The sequence below is a fragment of the Littorina saxatilis genome, linkage group LG12, assembly GCF_037325665.1.
Source record: "Littorina saxatilis isolate snail1 linkage group LG12, US_GU_Lsax_2.0, whole genome shotgun sequence".
Classification (NCBI taxonomy): Eukaryota; Metazoa; Mollusca; class Gastropoda; order Littorinimorpha; family Littorinidae; genus Littorina; species Littorina saxatilis.
Window position 1 is genome coordinate 75,923,692 of NC_090256.1, and position 24,654 is coordinate 75,948,345.

At 41.8% G+C, this 24,654-nt stretch overlaps 2 protein-coding genes across 2 annotated transcripts; both read left to right on the plus strand.

Moving 5' to 3' along the window:
• Positions 1-119: 119 nt before the first annotated feature.
• On the plus strand, positions 120-8,920 carry LOC138982788 (uncharacterized). Its single transcript, XM_070356132.1, has 5 exons — positions 120-1,084; positions 1,526-1,647; positions 2,207-2,314; positions 3,277-3,434; positions 4,363-8,920. Exons 1-5 carry the CDS (start codon positions 970-972, stop codon positions 6,803-6,805), a joined length of 2,946 nt encoding a protein of 981 aa, XP_070212233.1. The 5' UTR covers positions 120-969; the 3' UTR covers positions 6,806-8,920.
• Positions 8,921-18,439: 9,519 nt separating this feature from the next.
• On the plus strand, positions 18,440-24,087 carry LOC138982782 (uncharacterized). Its single transcript, XM_070356110.1, has 4 exons — positions 18,440-18,753; positions 19,134-19,259; positions 21,031-21,193; positions 21,683-24,087. The coding sequence occupies exons 1-4, from the start codon at positions 18,709-18,711 to the stop codon at positions 23,104-23,106; spliced, it is 1,758 nt and encodes a 585-aa protein (XP_070212211.1). The 5' UTR covers positions 18,440-18,708; the 3' UTR covers positions 23,107-24,087.
• The last annotated feature ends 567 nt before the right edge of the window (positions 24,088-24,654 follow it).

Below are 24,654 nucleotides of genomic sequence, written 5' to 3' on the forward strand. Positions count from 1 at the left end.
TTCATAGTTATAATTAATGATTGTATTAGTGTGTGTGTGTGTGTGTGTGTGTGTGTGTGTGTGTGTGTGTATGTGTGTGAGTGTGTGTGTGTGTGTGAGTGTGTGTGTGTGTGTGAGTGAGTGTGTATGTGTGTATGTGTGTGTGTGAGTGAGCCTGTGTATGTGTACGTTCCTATCCATCAAACCCGGTTCACGGCTAGTTAACACTAAGTAAAAACTGGGTTCATTTGAAAACTCGGTGCATGAATCAGGAACCCACTTTTTTTAAGCATGAGAAAGAGTTGCAAAGGTGCTCTTGCACCCAAAAAAATCCTTTTGGGTACTGAGACCCATTTTGAGGATTTGGTGCTTTTCGCGTGTATGGACGTCACACTCGCCTCAGCCGAAAGCTTGGTTGGACTTCTAACACTTACACGCGATCAAGGGACGTCACTCTGAATTCCCCGATTACCTTCAACATGGCGACTGGAGCCCGCAGTTGGCGGGATGGTCCTGTTAATTCGGTAAGTTGATTCTAGAGTTATCATTGATGACTTATTTATGTATACTGCCTCGATTTTAACTGAAGTAGAACATTAGCATGCGAACCAGGGACGAGTTGCTAATCGCTAACGCCGAAGCGCGTTCGACTTGCTTTCCAAGGCGCTTTTGCTTTGCTTCGCAGTTTTCTGCTTTGGACTGGAGTGGAGTTTGGTTTTGTGCATACATACATCATTATATGTCATGATGCAATGAGTGTGCGACACATACTTTCACTTTTAATTTTAAGTTGCGGTGATTCAAAATCCCTCTCAGGCTTGTCCATCGGTCCAAATAGATTTGTAGACTGATTCTGTAATTTAAACATCACATGTGCGTTGTTTTTTTGTAAACGGTTTTCAGTCACAATCATGACAATGCAGACAAACACTTCTTCTTCTTCTCATTACTGAGGTGATATATACAGGGGTGTAAAAAGGCTAGCTATAGATGCATGTTGTCAAGAGGGTGAATTCATGGTTTTATCAAGAACGGTTTGCTTTGCAGGACCTGTTTCAGAGAGTCCCCATCACAAGAGGATTACTCATGCTGCAGGCTTCTCTTGGTAAGTGTACCTTTTCTACTGCTCAATTCTTATTACTTTCTTTTTCATTAGATAAATGGTTCAGTAACCAAAATCCCAGTTATACATAATTATATGTATGATAATTGATAGTATCTTTTTATCTTATCATTCAATCTAATATTGTGTCCTCGCAGAAGACACTTTCCTCCTAGTCCTAGCTTTCCTCATGCCCCTTTGGTGTATAATCAAATGGGTACAACTACAGTACTAGCATGGCTGAGGGTAATCCAGTGATAGACTCTCAACCTGTCCTCTGTGTTGGGTTAATTGTAATTATCCTTTCGCTCAATGGAAGAGAAACATGATTTATTCTACGTGCCTACTGCCTTGGTTGAATGATTTAAGTGTTGGACTCATGGTTCATGCCTGCAAGTTCAAAACCCGCTTGGTACGGACTGTGACAATCCATAATTATTTTAGGAGGAGGACCTCAGGAGGAGAAGAAGCGACATGAGGCGGTGGAGAGACGTCAGGGCCTAGAAGCAGCCAAGACTCACGTCGTCGACAGTCCCATGTGTGGGCTGGCTCTGCCGACCGCTCTGGTCAGTAGTCAGTTTAATCGTTGTGGTGTCTGGTCAGTAGTCGGTTTAATCGTTGTGGTGTCTGGTCAGTAGTCGGTTTAATCACTGTGCTGTCTGGTCAGTAGTCAGCTTTGCTTCACATTGCTTCCTGAGTCCTGTATTGTGTTGCCATGGTCTTGTCAGTAGTCAGTTTAAACATTGTGCTGTCTGGTCAGTAGTCAGCTTTGCTTCACATTGCTTCTTGTGTCATGTATTGTGTTGCCATGGCCATAACCATCACATTGCTGCCTGAGTCCTGTATTGTGTTGCCATGGTCATGACCATCACATTGCTTCCTGTGTCCTGTATTGTGTTGCCATGGCCATAACCATCACATTGCTGCCTGAGTCCTGTATTGTGTTGCCATGGTCATGACCATCACATTGCTTCCTGTGTCCTGTATTGTGTTGCCATGGTCATAACCATCACATTGCTTCCTGTGTCCTGTATTGTGTTGCCATGGTCATAACCATCACATTGCTTCCTGTGTCCTGTATTGTGTTGCCATGGTCATAACCATCACATTGCTTCCTGTATCCAGGAGGAGAAGAAGCGACAGGAGGCGGCGGAGAGACGTCAGGGCCTGGAAGCAGCCAAGACTCACGTCGTCGACAGTCCCATGTGTGGGCTGGCTCTGCCGACCGCTCTGGTCAGTAGTCAGTTTAATCGTTGTGCTATCTGGTCAGTATAGTCAGTTTAATCACTGTGCTGTATGGCCAGTAGTCAGTTTAATCACTGTGCTGTATGGCCAGTAGTCAGTTTAATCACTGTGCTGTATGGCCAGTAGTCAGTTTAATCGTTGTGGTGTCTGGTCAGTAGTCAGTTAATCATTGTGCTGTCTGGTCAGGAGTTAGTTTAGTCACTCACTGTGGTGTCTTGTCAGTAGTCAGTTTAACCTTCGCCGGCACTCGTGGGTCCGTGCGGACCCAGAAGGGTGTTTGATTGCAAGTATCTCTTAAACGAGTTGGAATTTTTTAATGAGCTTTTAGAAATGCCTCAGACACCCAACAAGCTATCATCTCCTAAAAGCTCATTAAATTTCAGTGATAATTAATTAATTAATTAATGGTCAAATTTAGACTACACACGGAAGCATTCGTGGGGACGTGCGGACCCATACTTTTCAAAGAAGGAAAAGCGGACCCATACTTCTCAAAGAAGGAAAATTGTGCTAACCCTTCCGTGGCACTCGTGGGGCCATGCAGACCCATAATATTTTAATTGTTCCAAATACCGTGTATAATTAATTAATTATCACTGAAATTTAATGAGCTTTTAGGAAATGATAGCGTTTTAGGTGTCTGAGGCATTTCTAAAAGCTCATTAAAGAATTCCAACTCGTTTAGGAGATATTTGCAATCAAACACCCTTCTGGGTCCGCACGGACCCACGAGTGCGTCCGTGTGTAGTCGATAACGAGTGCCGGCGAAGGTTAATCATTGTGATGTTTTGTCAGTAGTCAGTTTAATCATTGTGCTGTCTGGTCAGTAGTCAGTTTAATCATGTGGTTTGATGTTCTACTGTTTCTTGCTTTTATATCCGTGGCCCCTACAAAGATTTCCTTGTTACTTAAAACGACAGTAACATCTTGAATGTTGTGGCACCTTGCAGAGTCGGAAGAACCATCTGAAGAAGTGTACGTCCAACCTGGATGTGGAGACCGACCAGCTGCTGTCTGCTGTAAAAAGACAGGAGGAGAAACATAGTACTGATGCCCCCGCCGACCTAGCTCGAATGGTCATGGATCAAAGCCCCACCACCACATCAAGGTAGGTACGGGAGGATGTTGGAAGATGTTCATTTCCATTCTAGAGGTGTGTACATAGGATTGACAACTCTTGTATTGGTGGATATGTAGGTTTTCACATCCCTTCAATATATAGGCATAAAAGTGGGTATTTCTCCTCTGTGCCTGTGGACTGGTGGGTTGGTAGATATTCACATCCAAAGATAGGTGAGTAGGTAGACACTCACTCCAGACAGCATGGTAATCCGGCTAAGAAGATGAGTCGTTTGTTGGATGGGTAGGTAATTAGCTCAATCCGGAAGGGTGGGTAGGTAAGAATGCACATCCAGAGATAGTTGGGGAGGATGATAAGTATTCATTCATCCTGTAGAGGTGGAGAGGTAGGGATTTAATCTCTTTTTATACCAGATAGACATCCACTCTCCTTTTGTTTTGGTAACATTTTTCAGTGAATGTAAACAAGTTGCTGTAGGCTGTATTTTTAGAAATCTCGGCTAAAAGTGTTCTTGCAGGAATGCTTATGACCGGGTGTGTGGTAAACATAAAATGTTACAATAATGTTGACTGGTAAGCAGTGTTTGAACAGCTGAAATGAAGACAGTGAGATTGTGGCACACTGTTTTCAACCCTTTGTTATTAAGTGATTATTTTTAAAGTTTGTCAGCAATTTTTCACCAAAATTAATAAACAAAATTATATTTTCACTATGTAACTATAATAACATGCTGACCTATCTTAAACTCTCTTTTTTCTAATGTAAATCTTGACATATTCAAGTACATTTTGTTTTTTAGGGTGTGAGTCTACTTTTGATGCTCACATTGTGGCACTGAATCATACCTATCGTGTTGACTTTTGGCACAACATCAGCATACCGGTAGTTTTACAGACACAACACAGCGGAGCTGAGCTAGTAGAGTGAGCAATGTCTTTTTCCCTTCTGTTTTCAGAATGACACGATTGAAGAATCCTGAATCAGATGACCTGGCTGATGAACAGGACTATGAAACAACGTCCATGGTGGGGTCTTCTTCATCGGAGTGGCTGCCAAGTGACCCTGATACACATGACAGTGATTATTATGTCAGTGATTCTGAAAGCATACGGGTTAGTGAATCAGAAGAATCAGTTACTGATGAAATAATGTATCCTATGCTTAGTGACTGCGTACACAAAGATAGTGAGCCAAAATCAAATCCACAGCCTGATGCATTGACAACTAAGACCTACCAACAGCATGATGGACCTACTTCTGTCACGTGTCCACAGCCTGATGAACTGACTTCTGTGGCGTGTGCACAGCCTGATGGACCGACTTCTGTGACGTGTCCACAACCTGATGAACCGACTTCTGTGGCGTATCCACAGCCTAATTCAGAGTGTACTTCGGGCGGGTTGAAAAGGCACTGTTGCATGTTTTGCCAGAAGTTGAATACAAAAATGTCAACGCACCTCACGCGTTGTCATGCTCTAGAACCAGAGGTTTCGGCAATACTGAAAATGAGAAAAGGGCATCCAGATCGGAGAAACGCCTTTATTAAGTTACAGGATGAAGGTGATTATCATTATAACTGCAAAGTTCTCAGGGATAAAGAAGGACCGCTGATTCCAAAATACAGAAAGAGAATAGAACCTACAACACAACCAGACTATAGGGCATGTCCTCACTGCAAAGCTATTTATCGCAGACAGCTTTTGTCCAAACATGAACTAAACTGCCCACAAAGATCTTGTGATTCAAAACGCTTGAAGAAAGGACAGTGTGCCATCATTGGCAGGCTATTGCTTCCCCTGCCTCCTGATGTCAGTTCATCATTTTTCGCAAATGTTTTGTCCAAACTTAAGAAAGATGACATTGGGCGTATTGTCATGGCAGATTCCTTGATTCTGAGATATGGCGAGAGACTATATTCCAGAAGAGATTGTGAAGAGCACACATATGGTCAGATCAATGGCCGTTTGAGAGAGCTCGGGAGGCTTTGTCTACTACTAAGGAAGAACACATCAATGCAAGTTGCAAACTTAACTCAGGCCATTGACCCAGCCAATTTTGACGCAGTGTTGAAGTCAGTTCGAGAGCTTGGTGAATTCGATCAAACAGCAAACATGTATAGCAAAGGTGCTCTTGTCATGAAAATTGGGTACAGCTTGAAAAAGTGTGCACAAATCATGAAAGCAGAGGCAATTAAGACCAATGATAATGACACCCAAAACAAGTGTGAGCGGTTTGAGGCTTTGTACTCCAGTGATTGGTTCGATGTGATATCTGCATCCGCATCACAGTCGATCGGAAGAGCGAGGATGAACAAAACAAAGCTCCTGCCTTCTGTCAAGGATGTTGAGAAAGTCAACTGTTTGCTGGAGAAAGACATGCGTAGTGACTCATATGTTACTCTTGCAAAATCAACTCTTGCATCTGTTACTGTCTTTAATCGCAAACGTGGCGGAGAGGTGCAAAGAATGAAACTCTCAGATTATGAGCGCAGTAAACAGAGGAGTACAAACCCACCTGAAGAAGAACTTTTGGCAGACTTGACTGAAACTGAAAAGAAACTTGTCAACATCTTTCACAGGGTTGAGATCAGGGGGAAATTCAACAGAGCAGTTCCAATACTTTTGACACCAAGCATGGTGGAAAGTGTGGAGTCGCTGATTGCCATGCGTTCCCTCATGGACTTACACTCGCCTTACCTGTTTATCACAGCCACTGGTCAAAGGCCGTACCGTGGTCCACGAGTGTTGCAAGAGTATGCCAATGCTGCCCAAGTCTCAGATGCGTCATTATTCACTGCAACAACATTGCGCAAGCAATTGGCCACACTGAGTCAGGCTATGGCTATCTCTGAGTTAGATCAAGATATGCTTGCCACATTCTTGGGTCATGACCTGCGAATCCATCGTAGCATCTACAGACAAACCCTTGATGTAGTGCAGAAAACTAAAGTTGCCAGCTTTTTGCTCAAGGTAAATCAAGGAGTTGATCTTCCGAATATGTCTGATGTCTGTGTGAATGACGAGGTTCTTGAAACAGAACAGCTGGGTGCAGATGACACTGAAGACAAGTCAGAGGATGAAGATCAGCTGGATATTGGCTTGCAAGAGTCAGCAAACAATGATCAAATGTCTTCCTCTCAGGCAGCAAGAGCTACACACCTTCCTACACCCAAAACAACAAGCAGAAGGACTGTGAGACCAACTCGTGCAAAGAGATCTTGGACTGAAGATGAATCGAAAGCTGTCCAGAAACATTTGTCACATTGTTTTGTCCTGAACAGAGTTCCTCAAAAACATGAGTGTGAGCAAGCTTTGGCTTCTGAACCAGTGTTGAAAAACAGAAAATGGACTGACATCAAGTTTTTCGTTTATAACTTGCAGAAGAAAAAGTTGCGATAAATGGATGGTCCTGTTGGTTGCTTATGGAAATATGCCTCCAGTATCACTTGCAGTCTTGTCGAAGGACCTCATAAAACTGGCCTTACTTTATTTCAGTATGATTTTGTTAGTCTCTTTTTGTTCCCTGGTTTGTTTTGTATGCCTCTTACCTACATGTAAGCTAGGCGAGTTGGTGCCACAGGCAGCATGAGCTTGGAGTTATGTGCTTTGGGGGAGAGCAAGAGTTACTAAACTTGTTTAAAATTGATATTTTTCTCACCCGCCTCATTTACAAATTCCATTCAGTGTAACTAGATATTGATAATTGAACACAAGAGCGTGTTGTATTGTCTCATCCAAATGACTTGTATATATTTGATCTTTTATAGTATTTGATACATGTGCAAGTGCATTTCTTTTATTGTGTGTTTCTCCTTGAAGTTGAACTTTTTATGGATTGGCACATGTACGGTGTAAGCCCGGTAAGGCTGGCATGAAAATGTGGTGTGAAGTGTACTGTACAGTTGGTTTTATGCAGCACAGATTTTGGCTGCGCCATACGTTTTGATGTTTGGCTGCAGTGTATATTTGGTTTAGGCGATAATCGGATGGTCCTACCTCCCGCGGGTTAGGGGGAAGAATTTACCCGATGCTCCCCAGCATGTCGTAAGATAACGGATTCTGTTTCTCCTTTTACCCTTGTTAAATGTTTCTTGTATAGAATATAGTCAATGTTTGTAAAGATTTTAGTCAAGCAGTATGTAAGAAATGTTAAGTCCTTTGTACTGGAAACTTGCATTCTCCCAGTAAGGTCATATATTGTACTACGTTGCAAGCCCCTGGAGCAAATTTTTGATTAGTGCTTTTGTGAACAAGAAACAATTGACAAGTGGCTCTATCCCCTCTCCCCCCTTTCCCCGTCGCGATATAACCTCGAACGGTTGAAAACGACGTTAAACACCAAATAAAGAAAGAAAGAAACGGATGGTCCTCAGATGATGTTTTTGGTGTGAAGTGTATTGTACAGTTGGTCTTATGCAGCACAGTTGTTAGCTGCGTCTTACATTTTGATGTCAGGCTGCAGTGTATGTTGGGTTCAGGCGATAAATGGATGGTCCTGAGATGGGTTTTTTGGTCTTGTCTTCTCTTTCCAGAATTGGATACTTTTTTTTGCAATGATTATAGATGAGGACGAGGATGATTCAAGATGATGCTATAAAGTTCAGTTCCAGTCTAAGACAAGGCTGTACTCTACGCTACCTTTTATAATCTATCCTGGCTTCAACCAGGCCTGAGAGATACAGACACCTGCAGTTTTGGTCAGGCAATTTGAGCAACTCTTGGAGACTCATCCATTAAGTAGGTGAAACTCCACTGTGTAGCCCCAAGTCTTCCCATTTGAGCCCATAGCATATATTCAATTGTGGGTAATAGTCAGAGCCAAACAATTCCATAGATGTATATCATTATATGTGTGTGATAAGACTGGTACTCACCACCATCCACCCCCAAATCCACGACGCTAGCCACAGACTGACAGAGGCTGCTTATGATGCACAATGTGTTATTTGTTTACATATATGTGTGTGATGTGCAAGAGCTTTGATGTTAATAACCATAACAAAATTATATGATTTTGATTTGATTCTATTGGCCCAATTTTGATGCCATTTAACATGAGATAAGTTTTCTTGACTTGCCTGTGACACAAATGTTGATATGTTAATAATGACAGTTTAACGATGCAGTTAAGAACGGTTTATATTCTTTCCTTGTTGATGTAATGGACCATTTGTGATGGTGTTTAGCCAAGATTGATACAAAATCAAGCTTTCTTGACTGTTAAGGCCCGACTTGACAGAATATATTGTATCTGAAAATGACCTTTATGACAAATAAAGGAGGTGTGTGGAGAGAGAGGGACAGCTACTCGTTCTGAAAGCCTAGGTTGTGATTTGTACCTATTCACCTCGCTGAAAGCCGTCGCGATATAACCTTGAATGGTTGAAAACGACGTTAAACACCAAATAAAGAAAAGAAACCTCGCTAAAAGCAGCTTAGTTTTCTCAGCCAGGAGAGCCTTTTGAGGACATTCAACTATTGGGAAGTACCCAGAGGAGTAAACTTCCTCCTCCCACCCCCCCCCCCCCCCCCCACCTCCCTCCGAAGGCTGCAGCAAGCCAAGCTATGTATGTTCACTTGTTTTCCTGGGTAAATATTTTGTCAATGCATATTTCTTTTCAATAATGTCAGGGAAACATTGTTGCCATGGGAGATTATTTGTATGTATACTGTACTGACAGTGACACAAACGACAGCTGGAGGAAACTGGTGAACAGTTATTCAGTGTAGGGTCTCAATGACTCTTCACAGAGTTAAGGGGAGACAGGGTAGGCGGGCACTTTTTTTTTTTTTTTTGGAAACAGTTTGCTGTTTGTTTGATTTTTGCAAGCAGAATAACTTAATTAAGGGAAACCATTTTAAATTTTGAGTGTAAAGCAATTTTGGGGGGTTTTATTCACCAAAATGTGAGAAAAACGTTATAAAATGTGCTTTTTTTAAAATGTTGCAGTTTGTGAACCAGTGCATGTTTTGATCCAATTTTTCTTCTTTGCAGCAATATGTGTGTGTTTAATAATTCTGTGCATCGAAAAGCATTTCTAAGCAATATATTATTTTAATTTAGCATTTTCAGTTACCGGTTCAGTTCTGATAAGAAAAATACATGAGATCCTAACTGTCAGACTCATAAAAACCCAACCAATGCACTGAACTCTTATTCCATGCACAGAACTGATGCTGTACAACTCATAAACAACATATACAAAAACTGAACAAATCCATCAAGCCTTTCAAAAGTTGCAACATTTTAATTGTAGCGTTTTGTCTGAAAATTACATTCAGAGAAAACAGCATTTTAAAGATTTGAACCAGTACATAAAAAAACAAGTAGCACAGTGCACCCTGAATTCATATGTTTTTATCAGAATGACCACTTTACTATGTAGGGAAAAGGATTTGACAATCAAATTATCAGGATTTTTTTTATATACATCATATGAAAACAACCATCTTTGTTTGTACCGATATGAAAACATGAATCAGAACCAAACTGTCAGACTCATAAAAACCCAACCAATGCACTTAACTCTTATTCCATACACAAAACTGACGCTTTACAAATCATAAACAACATAAACAAAAATGAAACAAATCCATCAAGCCATTCAAAAGTTGCAACATTTTAATTACAGATGTTTGTCTGAAAATTACATTCAGAGAAAACAGCATTTGAAAGATTCCAACCAGTACCTCAAACTAGTAGCACAGTGCAGCCTGAATTGATATGTTTTTATAAGAATAACCACTTTACTATGATGAGGAAATGATTTGACGATCAAATTATCCGGACTTTTTTTAAAAAATCATTTGAAAACTCATCTATGTTAGTGCAGATATGAATCAAAACGAAACTGTCGGACTCATAAAAACACAAGGAATCCACTGTATTCTTATTCCATGCACAGAAATGGTGCTTCACAAATCATAAACAACATATACAAAATTGGAACAAATCCATCTAGCCATTCAAAAGTTACAACATTTTAATTACCACATTTTGTCTCAAATTACATGTAGAGAAAACAGCATGTAAAAGAGTCTCACTAGTACCCCGGTAAACTAGTACCACAGTAGAGCTTGAATTAATGGGGTGGGTTTTTTTTTAACCAGAATAACACTTTAACTATGAAGGAGAAATGATTTGATAATCAAATTATCAGATTTTTTTTGTTTAAAAAAAAATCATATGAAAACATTAAAAAAGTCAATTATCTGTGTTTGTGCTGATATGAAAATATTGATCAGAACCAAACTGTCAGACTCATAAAAACCCAACGGATGCACTGATTTCTTATTCCATTGCATAGAAATGATGCTTCACAAATCATCAACAGCATTACATAATTATATATACACAAATGGAACAAAGCTATCAAGCCATTCAAAAGTTGCAACATTTTAATTACAGTATTTCTGTGCTCAATCCTAACACTGCAGCAAATTTCTGTAAAGCTGAATGTCCCTTTCCATGTACCAACATGGTCATACGCGGATTATTTTAAATGCAACTTTACCACCCGAAGCGTTGCAAACACCGGGAGAAGAGTAAACAACTGCAGACTTGAATGGACACTCATATGCACTCCAGATGCAGGGCCTGTGCAAATCCTTGGGCTGATGCATCACCTTCTTTCATAATCAGACTGCTATCAGACAAGCATTCAGTACAGGATATAGACCTTTCAGCAATAGATTGAGCTGATCAATGTTGACAAAAGCCCAACACATGTCAGCGGAGTGACGTTGCACAGTACCAGTATCCATATCTGCTTGTGATGGGTCAGAAGATGGCAAAGTATCTGTATCTTCTTATGGTTGGTCAGAAGATGGCAAAGCTGATGTTTCTGCTGTGGAAGAGGGTAGTTCCGGTTTAGCAAACTTTTCCATCAGGTCAATCTTTCTCCTCGCTGCCACCACAGGAGGACTGGCTCTCCCCTTGCTCCAACCTAATAAATACACAAACACTGATTTAATATTTGATACAACTGTCCATGGTTTTTGTTTGTAATAAGCTGCAAAATTTAACTCAATATAAACGTCAACAAGTGCTTGTACTTTATTTTGCAAATGACCATGTTACATGGGGTGTACCTCAACTTTTTGGCTAGGCCGGTAAATCAGAAATCCCAATCAGCCCCCAACCACTGAACCAGGCGGGTTTTCTTACAACCACCTCAGCGGCTCGTACCCACATATGTCGGTTGACGAACACACACACACACACAAAAGACATTCATTATTGGCCCCTATCACAAAATTTACATGTCAAGTTTACTATGGGATTTGAGTAACCACACAATCACATACACACAGGAACTAATACTGAAACTAGCTGAATTATTTTCTTTCTTTCTTTCTTTCTTTTCATATTTTTCTTTTAAAATTAATTTATTTCATCACACTTGCTATGTATTTGCTTGTTTCTTGTCTGTTGTCTGTTTTGTGTGTGTGTGTGTGTGTTCTGTGTGTGTGTATACATTTTCAGATTTCCTAAACCTAGCACTGTTTGCAGGTGATCTTTATGCTTTTGATTCATGAGTTGCATCCCCAGTCCTTTAGTTTAACTCTTTTTTTTTCTTTGGTGAAGTAAATTGGATCTATTTTTTTATTCCTTAGTTAATGGAAAAGATTTGACAACAATATTGCTGTCAATGATAGGTTGGTCAGCCATGCTGGTGTAAACCAATCCTTTGGAATTAGAGAACGCTCTCTAGTAGGGTACTTATTTTCCTACGGTCAATGACCAGAAACAGAAACTGTGTCAGTCGTACATCGCTCAGATGCTGCTTCTCAGTTTGACCCCAGACAAAGAATAATGATGACATGTTACACCATAGTAAGCTCTCAAGGACTGGCCAGCGAAGAACAATAAAATAGGGGTTGTGAAGACGATATCACAGAGATGATCGAGGGAGGGAGGGAGGGAGGGGGGGGGGGGGGGGGGGGGTGCGACGGCAGCATGGTCAGTAAATTGGATCAAGAAACACGCAAAATACTTCAGACACAAACTGTTTATCATTTACCTGCAAACCCTAACACATTCTTACAACAACAACAACATAACAATGTGCAATAAATCACGTTGTCAAACAAACAAGATCGAAAAGAGAAAGAAGCAAAACCCACCTCGTCGAGTCAAGAATCTTAGAATGTCGTCTGCTTCAATACGATAATGTTGGTTCATTTCGGAGTGTTGTTACTTCCTTCTACTGTTCGCTGCTGCTGGTTCATCTTTCTTTGATATTTCTTGCCACTATGCCGAACATTTCCAATGTTAGGGTTGTTCTCCGCAGCTCAAAACTTTGAAAAATGCTGCTGAATCGGTGAAAACGTCATGGATTTGTTGACACCGGGGGACTGATAAGTTGTCTACTGCGCTTGCGCCAAATGCCTTTGACCTACATATATTTGCATATATTAATTCCGGGGTTTCGGTTGGAACGGATTCTCTCTCTTTGTGCCTATGTCAACGGAAATTCCCCAACGGTGATGACGTCATCTTGAAGAACGGAAATTTCCACACAGTTTGAACAGCGAAGGGTCATGTCATGTGCGCACATTTACCAGCACGGAGTATCCAAAGTTGACCATTTTTTCGATTTTTTTGATAAAACACAGACAAAAACAACAAAACATCGGTTTGAAAATGGTTTTATTTACATGAATACATGTCTAAAATGACAAAAGCAGATTATTGAATGCATTCCAGGATGTTCAAAGGTGTGAAAAATGCAACAACCCCAAAAAGGTGTATGAGACCAAAAATAACTCATTTTGCCTGCCCGGTCTCGCCTTAATGGAGAAGAGAAAGATGATGATCAAACAATTAAATCAGTGTAAACTGTAATTAGATGTTGAACACAACAGCTTGGTGTATTGTTGTATCCAAATCACTCTACTGCAATTTATCTTTTTATGGTATTGATGTGCAAATATAATTTGTATTATATGTTTTTTCCTTGAACAATTATGGATTGCTGAATGCACATAAGCTAGGTGTAATGTTGGCATGACAATTTTGTGTGAGATTCACTGTAGAGTTGGTCTTATAGCCTTGATATGGCCCCAAGTGGTCAGCTAGGCTTAAAGCGGGCTCTTAATCAACAGGGAACACCAGACACATAACAGTTTGCTCATTGAAGTTAGCAAAATGTTCGGTGTTCGTGCATGCTGTGTGCCGTGTTCCGTGTTGATTAAGAGCCCGCTTTAAGCAATTTGATTTGAGTTGGTCTTATGCAGCACAGATTTTGGCTGCGCCATACAGTTTGATGTTATGCGATAAATAAATGGTCGTGAGATGGGTTTTTTGTAGTGAGAAGTGTATTGTACAGTTGGTCTTATGCAGCACAGATTTTGGCTGCTTCTTACATTTTGATGTCAGGCTACAGAGTATGTTCTGTTCAGGCGATAACTGGATGGTCCTGATATATTTTTGTGTGTCGACATCTCTTTCCAGAATTGGAGACTTGTTTTCTTAAACTATCGATGACCTAAATGCACATAACGTTGGCATAATAACTTGGTGTGAGATCCACTGTAGAGTTGGTCTTATAGCCTTGATATGGCCCCAGCTGGTCGGCGAGGCTTAAAGCGGGTTCTTAATCAACACCGAACATGGAACACGGAACAGTTTGCTCTTTGAAATTAGAAAAATGTTCTGTGTGCCGTGTTCCTGGTTGATTAAGAGCCCACTTTAAGCAACATGATTTGATTTGAGTTTGTCTTATGCAGCACAGATGTCGGCTGCATCATACATTTTGATGCTAGACTGCACTGTAGATTTGGTTTTACTTTAAGGTAACAATGCTCATTTCTTTTTGAGTTTGTTTGTTTGGGATCGTAGGCTGCAATTATCTTTCAGATTGTTTTGTTTTTATATAAAGTTTGTCCAAGTTCAAAAAGGATTGCAAAAATCACGGTAACTTTGGTCAAATGCTGTACATGTGCTAACACTCAAAAACTTCTGTCATTATTGTAGTTACAAGTAAAATTAGCGCAGTTTTAGTTTATTCAGTGTTTCTTGCTTGAAACATTTCTAAAAAGGTTATAATGGTTCAAAGGATCATCACAGTTGTCCCTCTGTTTGGACAGTTTTGGTTAAATTAAGACATTGTTATATTTGGTTCGTTGCTTGATGTACATATAGCGGTCAATAAAATATGTTTAATACAATTGTTCTGCTTTTTTTTCATTCTTGTATGGAAGCGTGACAGAGAGACCGTTTTTACTTTTTGTTTGTCAGCAATTGATATTGATGTGTGAACTAGTAACTAAGTTTAGCTTGATGCTAGTTGTAAATACAACAAAATCATGATAACAATTTAAATCAAAACTTGACTAAATGTAAAAATATATGAATGAGAATTATTGTATACGCTAAAAAAAAAAACCAAGCTTGATGAGAAAGTGAAGGATGGGGGCAGGTGGGTGGGGGGGGGGGGGGGGTCTCACTCTGCGTCATCCAGTGGCATTACCCCTGCATTGCTCACTGCGACTCCCAATGCCTGGCCATCCCCCCGCACACTGTCAAAGCCCCAATATCAGCATTGGTTTAAACAGTTTTTATCCATATATTTTTTCACAATTGCTTATTGTAAGTGCTGCCCGAAAGCTTAATTTATACCAAAAATCAATTATCCTAGATTAGTTTCAGCATTGACATGGAACTGTCAATATAAAACCGACAGGAAGACATCAACCTGAGTAGACTAAACTACTCCTCTGGTGGAGTTCACTTGAGCTTGTTCTGATTGTAAGTACCCAGGACACCACCTACTAAGTCCCTTATTGACAACATTAATTGCTTTGTCACAGAGCCAACTTCAATGAGTTCCCCTCGTACGCCCTTCCCCACCTCAAATTCTGGATGGTGCAACCACGTCCCTCGAATGACAGTGCTCAGTCCTGAATTTACCAATATTGGCTATCCCGATCAGAACTAACCCAGGCCACATACATGGAGAGGAAATCAAAGCTGAGGTCACCAGGAGGGGGTCTAACTAAGTCTAAGGGACACCGAGCCTGAGACTTCTTTTCATGATGATCAATGAATATGATTATATGGTCTGAGACTACGTGACAGGGTTGTATACTGAGCATCCTCTCATGATATATCCCGGCACCAACCAGGCTTAAGACAGACACCTGCAGTGTTGGTCAGTAGACTGCGTAACAGGGCTGTACTCTTCCCTTCCTCTCATAATATATCCCGACATCAACCAGGCTTAAGACACACATTAGGCTGCAGAAGACGACCTTGTAAGTTTCAGCAAAATCCATTCAGTTTCACGAAAATCGGTCCATAACTTATCGAGTTATGCGATAACCAAACAAAGTAACAGGAACGAAAACAAAATCTCCCGGACGTATTCGGCGGAGCTAATAAACGGACAGACTTTCAGCAACGAAAACAGTCATAATCTCCTGCGACAAAATGTCGTGGGGCTTACTTGTCCACTTTGGTTGTTCAGGGAGTGTGTACAGAGCCCCACTTGTTCAAAGGAACCTGGTTTTTCAGACATTAATAACATCTTTAAAAAAGTGAATCCAACTTTCCGTTTTCAATTGCTGCTACCACAAGACATAGTTTTACATGTGTGTTGAAAATGAAAGTTGTAAATGTATTATAAATAGGGGAACCCAGTTTGCCTAAGTTTGACAAGGAACCCAGTTTGGCGGAAAGGAACGTATGTGTATGTGTGTGTGTGTGTGTGTGTGTGTGTGCATATGATCTCCAAACTGAACTAGGACTCCACCGCCCGCAGCGGGATGATTGACAGGCTGTTTACGCTCGCTCTCATCGCTAGCCCGCTTGCTCATGAAAACACCGCAGCGTTTTGCTTTGCTGGAGCAACCAGGTCGTTTGTACAAACTATTTTTAAGTCGGGAAGGGCCAGGATAGCTGCAGTTTTAACTTTTTCCTCCGTTTTCTACGCGGCTTCGCATCTCGATGTCGAAACGGGACGCCGCCATTTTGCGTTTCCCCTAGCAACTTAAATCTCGAAGGGATGTGAGCTTTTTAAGTTTTATTTAGAGCAGTAATTAATACTTTTAAATAACATTGTTAGTTTTTTCTTGCACTTTTTTTACTCTCTAGTACATCGAATTAAAAAAAAAAGGAAGAAAACTGTTGAGCTGGAAAATGAAAGCGAAACTAGGACTGACGTGTGATGGATACCGCTTTTTCCCTTTTCAGTCACTTTAATACTGTTTTAATTATTGAACTACGATCAAAATATTGCCGGGCCGAAAAGACATTTCTAACCTTTTTGGACGACAAGTATTCAGTGAGAAAAGGCATTAAAAAGGTGTACAACTGAACTATGATGAAAAAGCTTATGATACTGATATTAGCGCCGCGCGGCCTGGCTTTATTTATCGTCTATTTCATTCTCACAAGGAGGCGGACAGCGGAGGGGGGGGGGGGGGGGGGGGGGGGGGTGATTGTGGTGGGCATTACTCTGGCAGATATGTTGATGCCACAAAAATAACAGCTCAGCTCGGCGGTTGTGTCGGCGTCACGTGTTGTTGGGACTTTCGGTTCAACCGGAAAACAGTGAATCAACTGAGTCAACTCGAGCTAGTTGCGTATACATAACTTATTTGCCTTGCGAGTAACCAAATACTGCAGCAGTTTGTATAGCAGGTTTAAAAAAAAACCCAGGAATCTGCATATGTTTATTTTGCTTTAAATACGTGTGATTGTACAACAAAATACGCAACCGGTGCTTACAACTAAATATAAGCTCTAGGTCAGTGTCCACTGATACAAACTGGCGCTAAATATAAAAACACAACTCAAAATCTTTCAGTTTCGGGTCCTGGAGTTTTATTGTTCTGCAAACCATACAGGCTCAACAGTTGGTTGTCAGTTTTGGTTTTGTTGCCCAGTTAACGCGCAAAAGATTTGTTGACTACTAAGTAGGTTAAAACTGTACATATGTAGGTCACCTACATCGGCTAAGGCCGCAACGTTTAGGATCTCTCCCTTCTTTCCCTTAGTAAAGCCGCTGGGACAGCCAGTCGCTCTGCGCTATTGTAAACAATACGGCTTGCTGCTATGGTTGCTCGTCACATTTGACAGGTGCCATACCAGACCTACAACAGACGAGGGAAAACTCTAGTGGTACCTCTTATAGCAGCAGAGGTTCATATGTGTGAGTGTGTGTGTGTGTGTGTGTGTGTGTGTAAGCGATCATGTACACAGTCACAAATCTGTCCTGACCAGTACATATAACAATCTTTCCACTTGGAAACGTACCAAAATCAACCGTCTAACTGCTTCCAGTAAGGAGCGGGAATGTTGTTTTTGCTGAATTAATTATGCTTGTTGACATTGGTGTCAGGGCGGGGATGTAGCTCAGTCGAACACCCCCGTGTGTACATGCAAGCACAAGACCAAGTGCGCACGAAAAAGATCCTGTAATCCATGTCAGAGTTCGGTGGGTTATAGAAACACGAAAATACCCAGCATGCTTCCTCCGAAAACGGCGTATGGCTGCCTAAATGGCGGGGTAAAAAACGGTCATACACGTAAAATTCCACTCGTGCAAAAAAACACGAGTGTACGTGGGAGTTTCAGCCCACGAACGCAGAAGAAGAAGAAGACATTGGTGTCAATTACGAAATTAAATAAACAAAACAAAAATCCAACTCTCCACAGAAAGACGCAAGGCCGTTTGGTGTTGGTGGTGTGTATGTATTTAAGTTGATCAATCAATCAATCAATATGAGGCTTATATCGCGCGTATTCCGTGGGTACAGTTCTAGGCGCAGGGATTTTTTTTTTTTTTTTAAGTTGAAGGATGTTCTTACTCCATGTTTCAGTCTGGACAGATCCGTGGTGGTGTACGTGATTGCTAACACATCAAAGTCAACGGAAAACGACATTGAATGGGTCGTTCCTATATCAATTTTCATACAAATATATTCACTACTGTTTGTTTTTGTGCGATATGCTTCCCACAGACACACAGACATACATACATACACTAATAGTCTTGGAGGCAAACGGCATGCTCTCCAGCTGTCAACATGTCAATCATTGGCTGAAAGTCAAAAGGGAAAGACAGGTGAATCGCGACTGGAAAAACCAGATGAATGGAGTCAAAAACACATGCGCAGCGATTCACATCGACTATCGGATCCACATGACGCAATCTGAGACGAGTTCGGCGCTGTCAGTGTTGAAAACGTGCTAGCCGTATATTCGCGTTATCCAACTGCCCTACTCTGAAAACTTTTTCTTCTATTCTCGCCGAACAGCTACGGGGGTATTTTGCTTTTGTGAGAGCTGACTGACGATGAGGATGACCGACGTACCACGCTCCAGAGAAGAGTTTGAGCAGGTAAACTTGATCATTTCTTTTTTTTTACGAGAGAGAGAGAGAGAGAGAGAGAGAGAGAGAGAGCACGGAGAGAGAGAGAGAGAGAGCACGGAGAGATAGAGAGAGAGAGAGAGATAGAGCACCGAGAGAGGGAGAGAGAGGGAGAGGGAGAGGCATAGAGAAAGAAGCAGACAGACAGATAGAAACAAAGACAGACAGACATAATGACGGACGGTGAGTTTGTGTGTGTGCATGCGTGCGTGTGCATGCGTGCGTGCGCACGTGTGTGTGTGTGTGTGTGTGTGTGTGCGTGCGTGCGTGCGTGCGTGCCGCGTGAGTGTGTGTGTCTGTATTTATTGGTTTTACTACCTTTGTCCAACAATCTGAAATGACTGTTGCAGAGAAGTTTCACGGAAAAGTCCAAGATAAAAAAGAAACTACTGCAGAATGTCTACGACTCGGCTGTAAAAATCGAGCTTGGCTACCTAACACCACAGATGCAACCGCATGTGTCTCTTGGAAAAATCGTAAGTGTAGCTTTTACAAGAACTGCTGAGTAAACAAACTAAATGCAAAAGTTTTGTGTGTAGAAGATAAAACACCTCTACCTTGCTCATGCTGACCCAATAACGGTGGATACTTGCTATCGCTGAATATCCTTCTACCGATGCTTTGTGGGAGTAAACACCAAATAAATTCGCCAAATGTACTTGTACTCATCTCTTTTTAAAGTAATATTTTTATACTCAATTTTGATTATGGTCAGCCGCGATGTTAAAGCTATTCCTATGTGGACTCATGTATTTTCTTAAACCTTTTCTATTACCTTATCTGTCTAAAGCATTGATTTAATTATTATTCTCAATTTTGGTTATGGTCAGCTACGAATTTAAACCTATTCCTATTTGGACTCATGTATTTTCTTATATCTTTCAAAACTGAAACGGTGTTTCTAATTACCATTGATTTAGTTATATGTATATGCACTTACCAACGTACCTTTACATTTTGATAATGCACCAGCACACATCCTAAAAGCCGGTTCTGAACCAATAAATGTCACCAAATTAAACACCACTCAAGGCTCCAAGCTTGTGGTCGTTTACCTTTGCATTTCGTTTCAATGTACCATTCGTTCCTTCTCGCGCATACCAACTTGTTCACCACCTCAAGACTACCCAGAATTTTACATGAGACAAGTTCACATTTCCACTTGAAAACAGACCCCAAATAAACATCTATCTGACTGAATCCTGAAAATGAACACAGTGGCGGGAATATCTTGCTAAATATTTGTATGTGAGTTGTGTATAATGAATACAATACTGTTTAAAGACACACCCCTTCTCGTAAAATCTGTTTTTATGTGAGTTGTGTATAATGAATATAATACTGTTTAAAGACACACCCCTTCTCGTCAAATCTGTTTTTATGTGAGTTGTGTATAATGAATACAATACTGTTTAAAGGCACACCCCTTCTCGTCAAATCTGTTTTTATGTGAGTTGTGTATAATGAATACAATACTGTTTAAAGGCACACCCCTTCTCGTCAAATCTGTTTGGCTCTCCATCTCTCATCTGTCCTGACATTTACATGGGATTGTTTGTTTGTTTGTTCGTTCATGGGCTGAAACTCCCACGGCTTTTACGTGTATGACCGTTTTTACCCCGCCATTTAGGCAGCCATACGCCGCTTTCGGAGGAAGCATGCTGGGTATTTTCGTGTTTCTATAACCCACCGAACTCTGACATGGATTACAGGATCTTTTTCGTGCGCACTTGGTCTTGTGCTTGCGTGTACACACGGGGGTGTTCGGACACCGAGGAGAGTCTGCACACAAAGTTGACTCTGAGAAATAAATCTCTCGCCGAACGTGGGGACGAACTCACGCTGACAGCGGCCAACTGGATACAAATCCAGCGCGCTACCGACTGAGCTACATCCCCGCCCTTTTACATGGGATAAGACCAGCCCTCCATTTGATGATATACTAACCACAGTGGGAGTTTTTAAATGAATTAATTATGTAAAAAAAACAAGCAGCGGCATTTAAAAAAAAGAATAATTCATCAAAAAGTTCCTACTCATCACAGCAAAGCAGTCAGGGCGTTGGTTTTTGGTATGTGACCAAGTGGAGGGATGGTATGTGACCAAGTGGAGGGATGGTATGTGACCAAGTGGAGGGATGGTCTTTACCATTTAAAAGCTAGGCCAGATCTAAGATGATGAACCGAACTTTCTGTTTTCACGGGAAGGATTGTGCCTTCAAACGAACCAGCTCCAACCCTTTTTCAGACACAGATGCAGATCCTTGTAAGGACAGGCACAGCCACTGAGGAATCGGCGGTGGGAGAACTTCTTTATTACCTTCAAAAAGGCCTCATACCCAAACCATCGTGGTGGGAGAATCTGGAAACTGTTTTCAGTGACCATTACTACGAACTTTACATAGCCATGAGTAAGTATTTCTATCGGCCTACCTGTCGGTCTACCTGTATGTCTGTCTGTCTCTTTTTCTCTGTATGTGTGTATGTCCGTCACGTCTCTGTCTGTGTCTATGTCTGTCTGTCTCTATGTCTGTGTCGGTCTCGAATAGCAGCTAGCATCTGCTGAAGGGACATTAAACCCAAAAACCAACCTGTGTCTGTGTGTGTGTGTGTGTGTGTGTGTGTGTGTGTGTGTGTGTGTGTGTGTGTGTCTCTCTCTCTCTCTCTCTGTCTTTCTCTCTCTGTCTCTCTCTCTGTCTGTCTGTCTGTCTGTCTGTCTCTCTCTCTCTCTCTCTCTCTCTCTCTCTCTCTCTCTCTCTCTCTCTCTCTCTCTCTCTCTCTCTCGTCAATGCTGTGAAACATTTAAACAGTTCTTATATTTTCTAATTCGTCTACAAACCTTTTTTCCCTCGTATCGAATATGTATCACCGTATGTTCTGACATAGCATCCTTCTTTCAGATCCCTGGGATGAGAACCCTAGGGTAGACAACCCGGCACCAATATGTCCACCACAGACCAACACTGTTCACCCCGGCATGCCCTCGACCAGCCAAGGCAGGCAGATTGACCACAGCCAGAATCAGCAGCAGACCAGAGGAGAAGAAACCACAGGTCAGCAGGTCTGTCGAAGTGAGAACGGGAATACTGAAGGCCAGGCAGCCACGAACATCTACATAAACAAGGTCAACATGCTGGAGATAAACCAAGGCACGCAGTTCCCGCGTTCCCCGAACACTGGAGTTCCTTCAGAGGATTTCTCTTGTAGGGCAGCTCAAGCAAGACGAAACGAAGACGAGAATGTTTCAAACATGTCGCAACAGGAACTGCAGCAGCTTTCTGGCGGTGCACAGTCAAGCGAAACAGCGCTGGAGATGACCACGAGCGAGTCCTCAAGCAACTGCTCTGAAGGACAACCCGATCCTTGGAATGACCAGGCACACGAGACGCATCTCAAGTCGACAGCTGCCGTTCAAGAGTCCGGAGAACAGGAATCAGAGATACCCAGAGGAGAAGCCTCAAACGCCATCCCAGCACCCTGCGACGACCAAAGTCAAGATTCAGGCCTCAAACACACTGTCGTCGTAAATGAAGAACCTACGACACGCCCTGTACCTTGGGTTGACCAGGCACACGAGACAGACCTCAAACACACAGCTTCTGTTCCCGAAGAACAGGTGATCAATTTTGAAGCCCGAAACATTGGCTCCAAAGAACAGTCTGTAACACGGATTGACCTAGGTCAAGATACAGACCCCCAACACACTGACACCGTCTGTGAAGAATCTTTTGGACACCCCGCTCCTTGGGATGACCAGGCTCAAGGGACAGACCTGAAAGCCGTATACACTCTCGAAGAACAGGAAGCCGAGATGCTCGCTGAAGACTCCTTACACGTGGGCCCAGAAGGACTACATACATTCTGGGACAACCAGGCTCACGAGAGAGATCTCAAACACACTGGTACTGTAAATGAAGAATCAGAAGTATTTACAGGAAAAGCTGCGTCCACCAGCCGATCAGTTAGAAACCATCCTCCCTTGGATGCCAAAACTCAGGAGACGGACAGCAAACAGTCTGTCAGTATCCATGGAGCAATCTCGAACACATTGGAAGGAGATGTTTCAAGTCTTAGCTCCAAAACTGATCCAGCTTCCTCAAAAGAGCAAAGACAGGAAACAGACACTGGATATACTGTCACCGTCCCCAAAGAGTCATCCCCAGAACCAATTACAGGGGAAGCTCCAATGAGTTTCTCTGGAGTAGAAACAGTTTCTGCGGACAACCAGGTTAGGTTTAACAGAACTTCAAACAGATCGTCCCTGTCTGCAGAGATTTGGCTTCGGAAGCTTCAGCCAAGAAAACTCATCGTCCCATGCCTGTAGGAAATCGTACACTTCGGAAACTTCAGCCAAGAAAACTCATCGTCCCATGCCTGTAGGAAATCGTACAGTTTGGAAAAAGAAAGCTGATGAGACTGCTGTCAATGCAGTTTTCGGTCATGGAAATGTAGTCAAGTGGCGTATCCAGTCTTTTTGTGTAATTATCTCCTGCCCGACCCAGTTGCCTCCCCTGTCTATTATCTTCCCCTGACCCAAGTTGTGTCTCCCGCTAAGATTATTGTGTGTTTACTATCGTAGGGTAGACTCTTGACCGGATTCCTTTCTAACCTCTTATCTCAGATTTAGGTGGTCGTTATGTAATGTGCCGCCAGACTGTCTGGGTATCGTTGGACGGCGTTTTGTCAAGTGGGTGTCATTTCTTTTGACAGGGTGGCTTGGAGGTTTTAGTCTCTTACCCCCCCCCCCCCCCTTCTTTGTAACTGGTTGTAATCTTATCCGGTGTGCGTAATATTTCCGGTGCGTGACACCGACACGGCTCTCTGCATCGCCACAGGGTATCGGAAGTGACCAGCCTTTAAAAGGGAGAGCATTAGGCTAGATCAGCAGACGCGTTTAGTGAGACCGATCATCGAGTGAGCTGTGTGCTGCTCATATGTTGTTCTCGTGAAAGTGTCGAACCTCTGCCCAAATTTATCGCGACTTGTGAATTCGTGCTCTTGTGTTTACTGTTTCAAGTGTGCTCACTGAGGAGAATCTGTAAGTAACTAAATGTTTTATTCATTCCTTGTGCTTTATTCTTATGTTTCATTTGATGCTATGATGTTTGCATATATGTACATTTTTACGCCATTTTGATCTATCAGAGAGATGTGTTTTCTAGATCAGTTTCTAATCACTTTCATGATTTGACGCTGAAATTGAGCGTTAATAACTTCTAATATTTGATGACCAGTTGTTCTAAAGTTGTTTTAGTGTCTTGTGAATTAAAGACTCGTAAGAGAATCAAGTGAGACAGACTCGCCAGCTAGATTAGCCTTAACATCTGTGAGACAGACTCACAACAACATTTTCTCTCATTTACTGTGAGACAAGGACTCGCTAATTCCTGGATCATCAGTGAGATAAAAGACTCACACACATTGATACTGATTCACTTCAACCTATCACTTTGTTTAGTTTGTGAAATTCATATTTTGCATTGTCTTAAAATGTTTTATGGTTTTGCATTTTACTTTTGGTTCGGTTCCCTCTTTGAGCACTTAGAATTTACATCTGTATTTGTTTGTATGTACCAAATTGTTGCTGTCACACCAGGGTGCTGGTGGTTTCAGGCCGTTATGTTCTCCGGCGTTGTTAAGGATATTTCAGGATTAGCAGTGGTCAGCGGCATCCATGATCCTGACGACAAGCTTTATGGTGTTTCAGGTTCTCTTGGCTTAATAGCGGGTTCCTGACTGCCTTTTCTGCAATGCATCTTGTTGTCTTGTGTCATATCCCTGAGTTGGGCGTGCCTTCACTAATATGTTGGCAAGGGAGGTTGTGTTTCCTGTATTATTGTTGTTTGAGCTGTTAGATGTCACCTTGGATGAT

Bases quoted from the DNA above. Each gene is read 5' to 3' on its own strand.
- LOC138982788 (XM_070356132.1), top strand. From the start codon at position 970: ATGCATGTTGTCAAGAGGGTGAATTCATGGTTTTATCAAGAACGGTTT. The intron at 2,315-3,276 runs GTCAGTAGTCAG...GGCACCTTGCAG, and splicing joins TGGCTCTGCCGACCGCTCTG to AGTCGGAAGAACCATCTGAA. The intron at 3,435-4,362 runs GTAGGTACGGGA...TTCTGTTTTCAG, and splicing joins AGCCCCACCACCACATCAAG to AATGACACGATTGAAGAATC.
- LOC138982782 (XM_070356110.1), top strand. From the start codon at position 18,709: ATGAGGATGACCGACGTACCACGCTCCAGAGAAGAGTTTGAGCAG. The intron at 18,754-19,133 runs GTAAACTTGATC...TGACTGTTGCAG, and splicing joins CCAGAGAAGAGTTTGAGCAG to AGAAGTTTCACGGAAAAGTC. The intron at 19,260-21,030 runs GTAAGTGTAGCT...ACCCTTTTTCAG, and splicing joins ATGTGTCTCTTGGAAAAATC to ACACAGATGCAGATCCTTGT.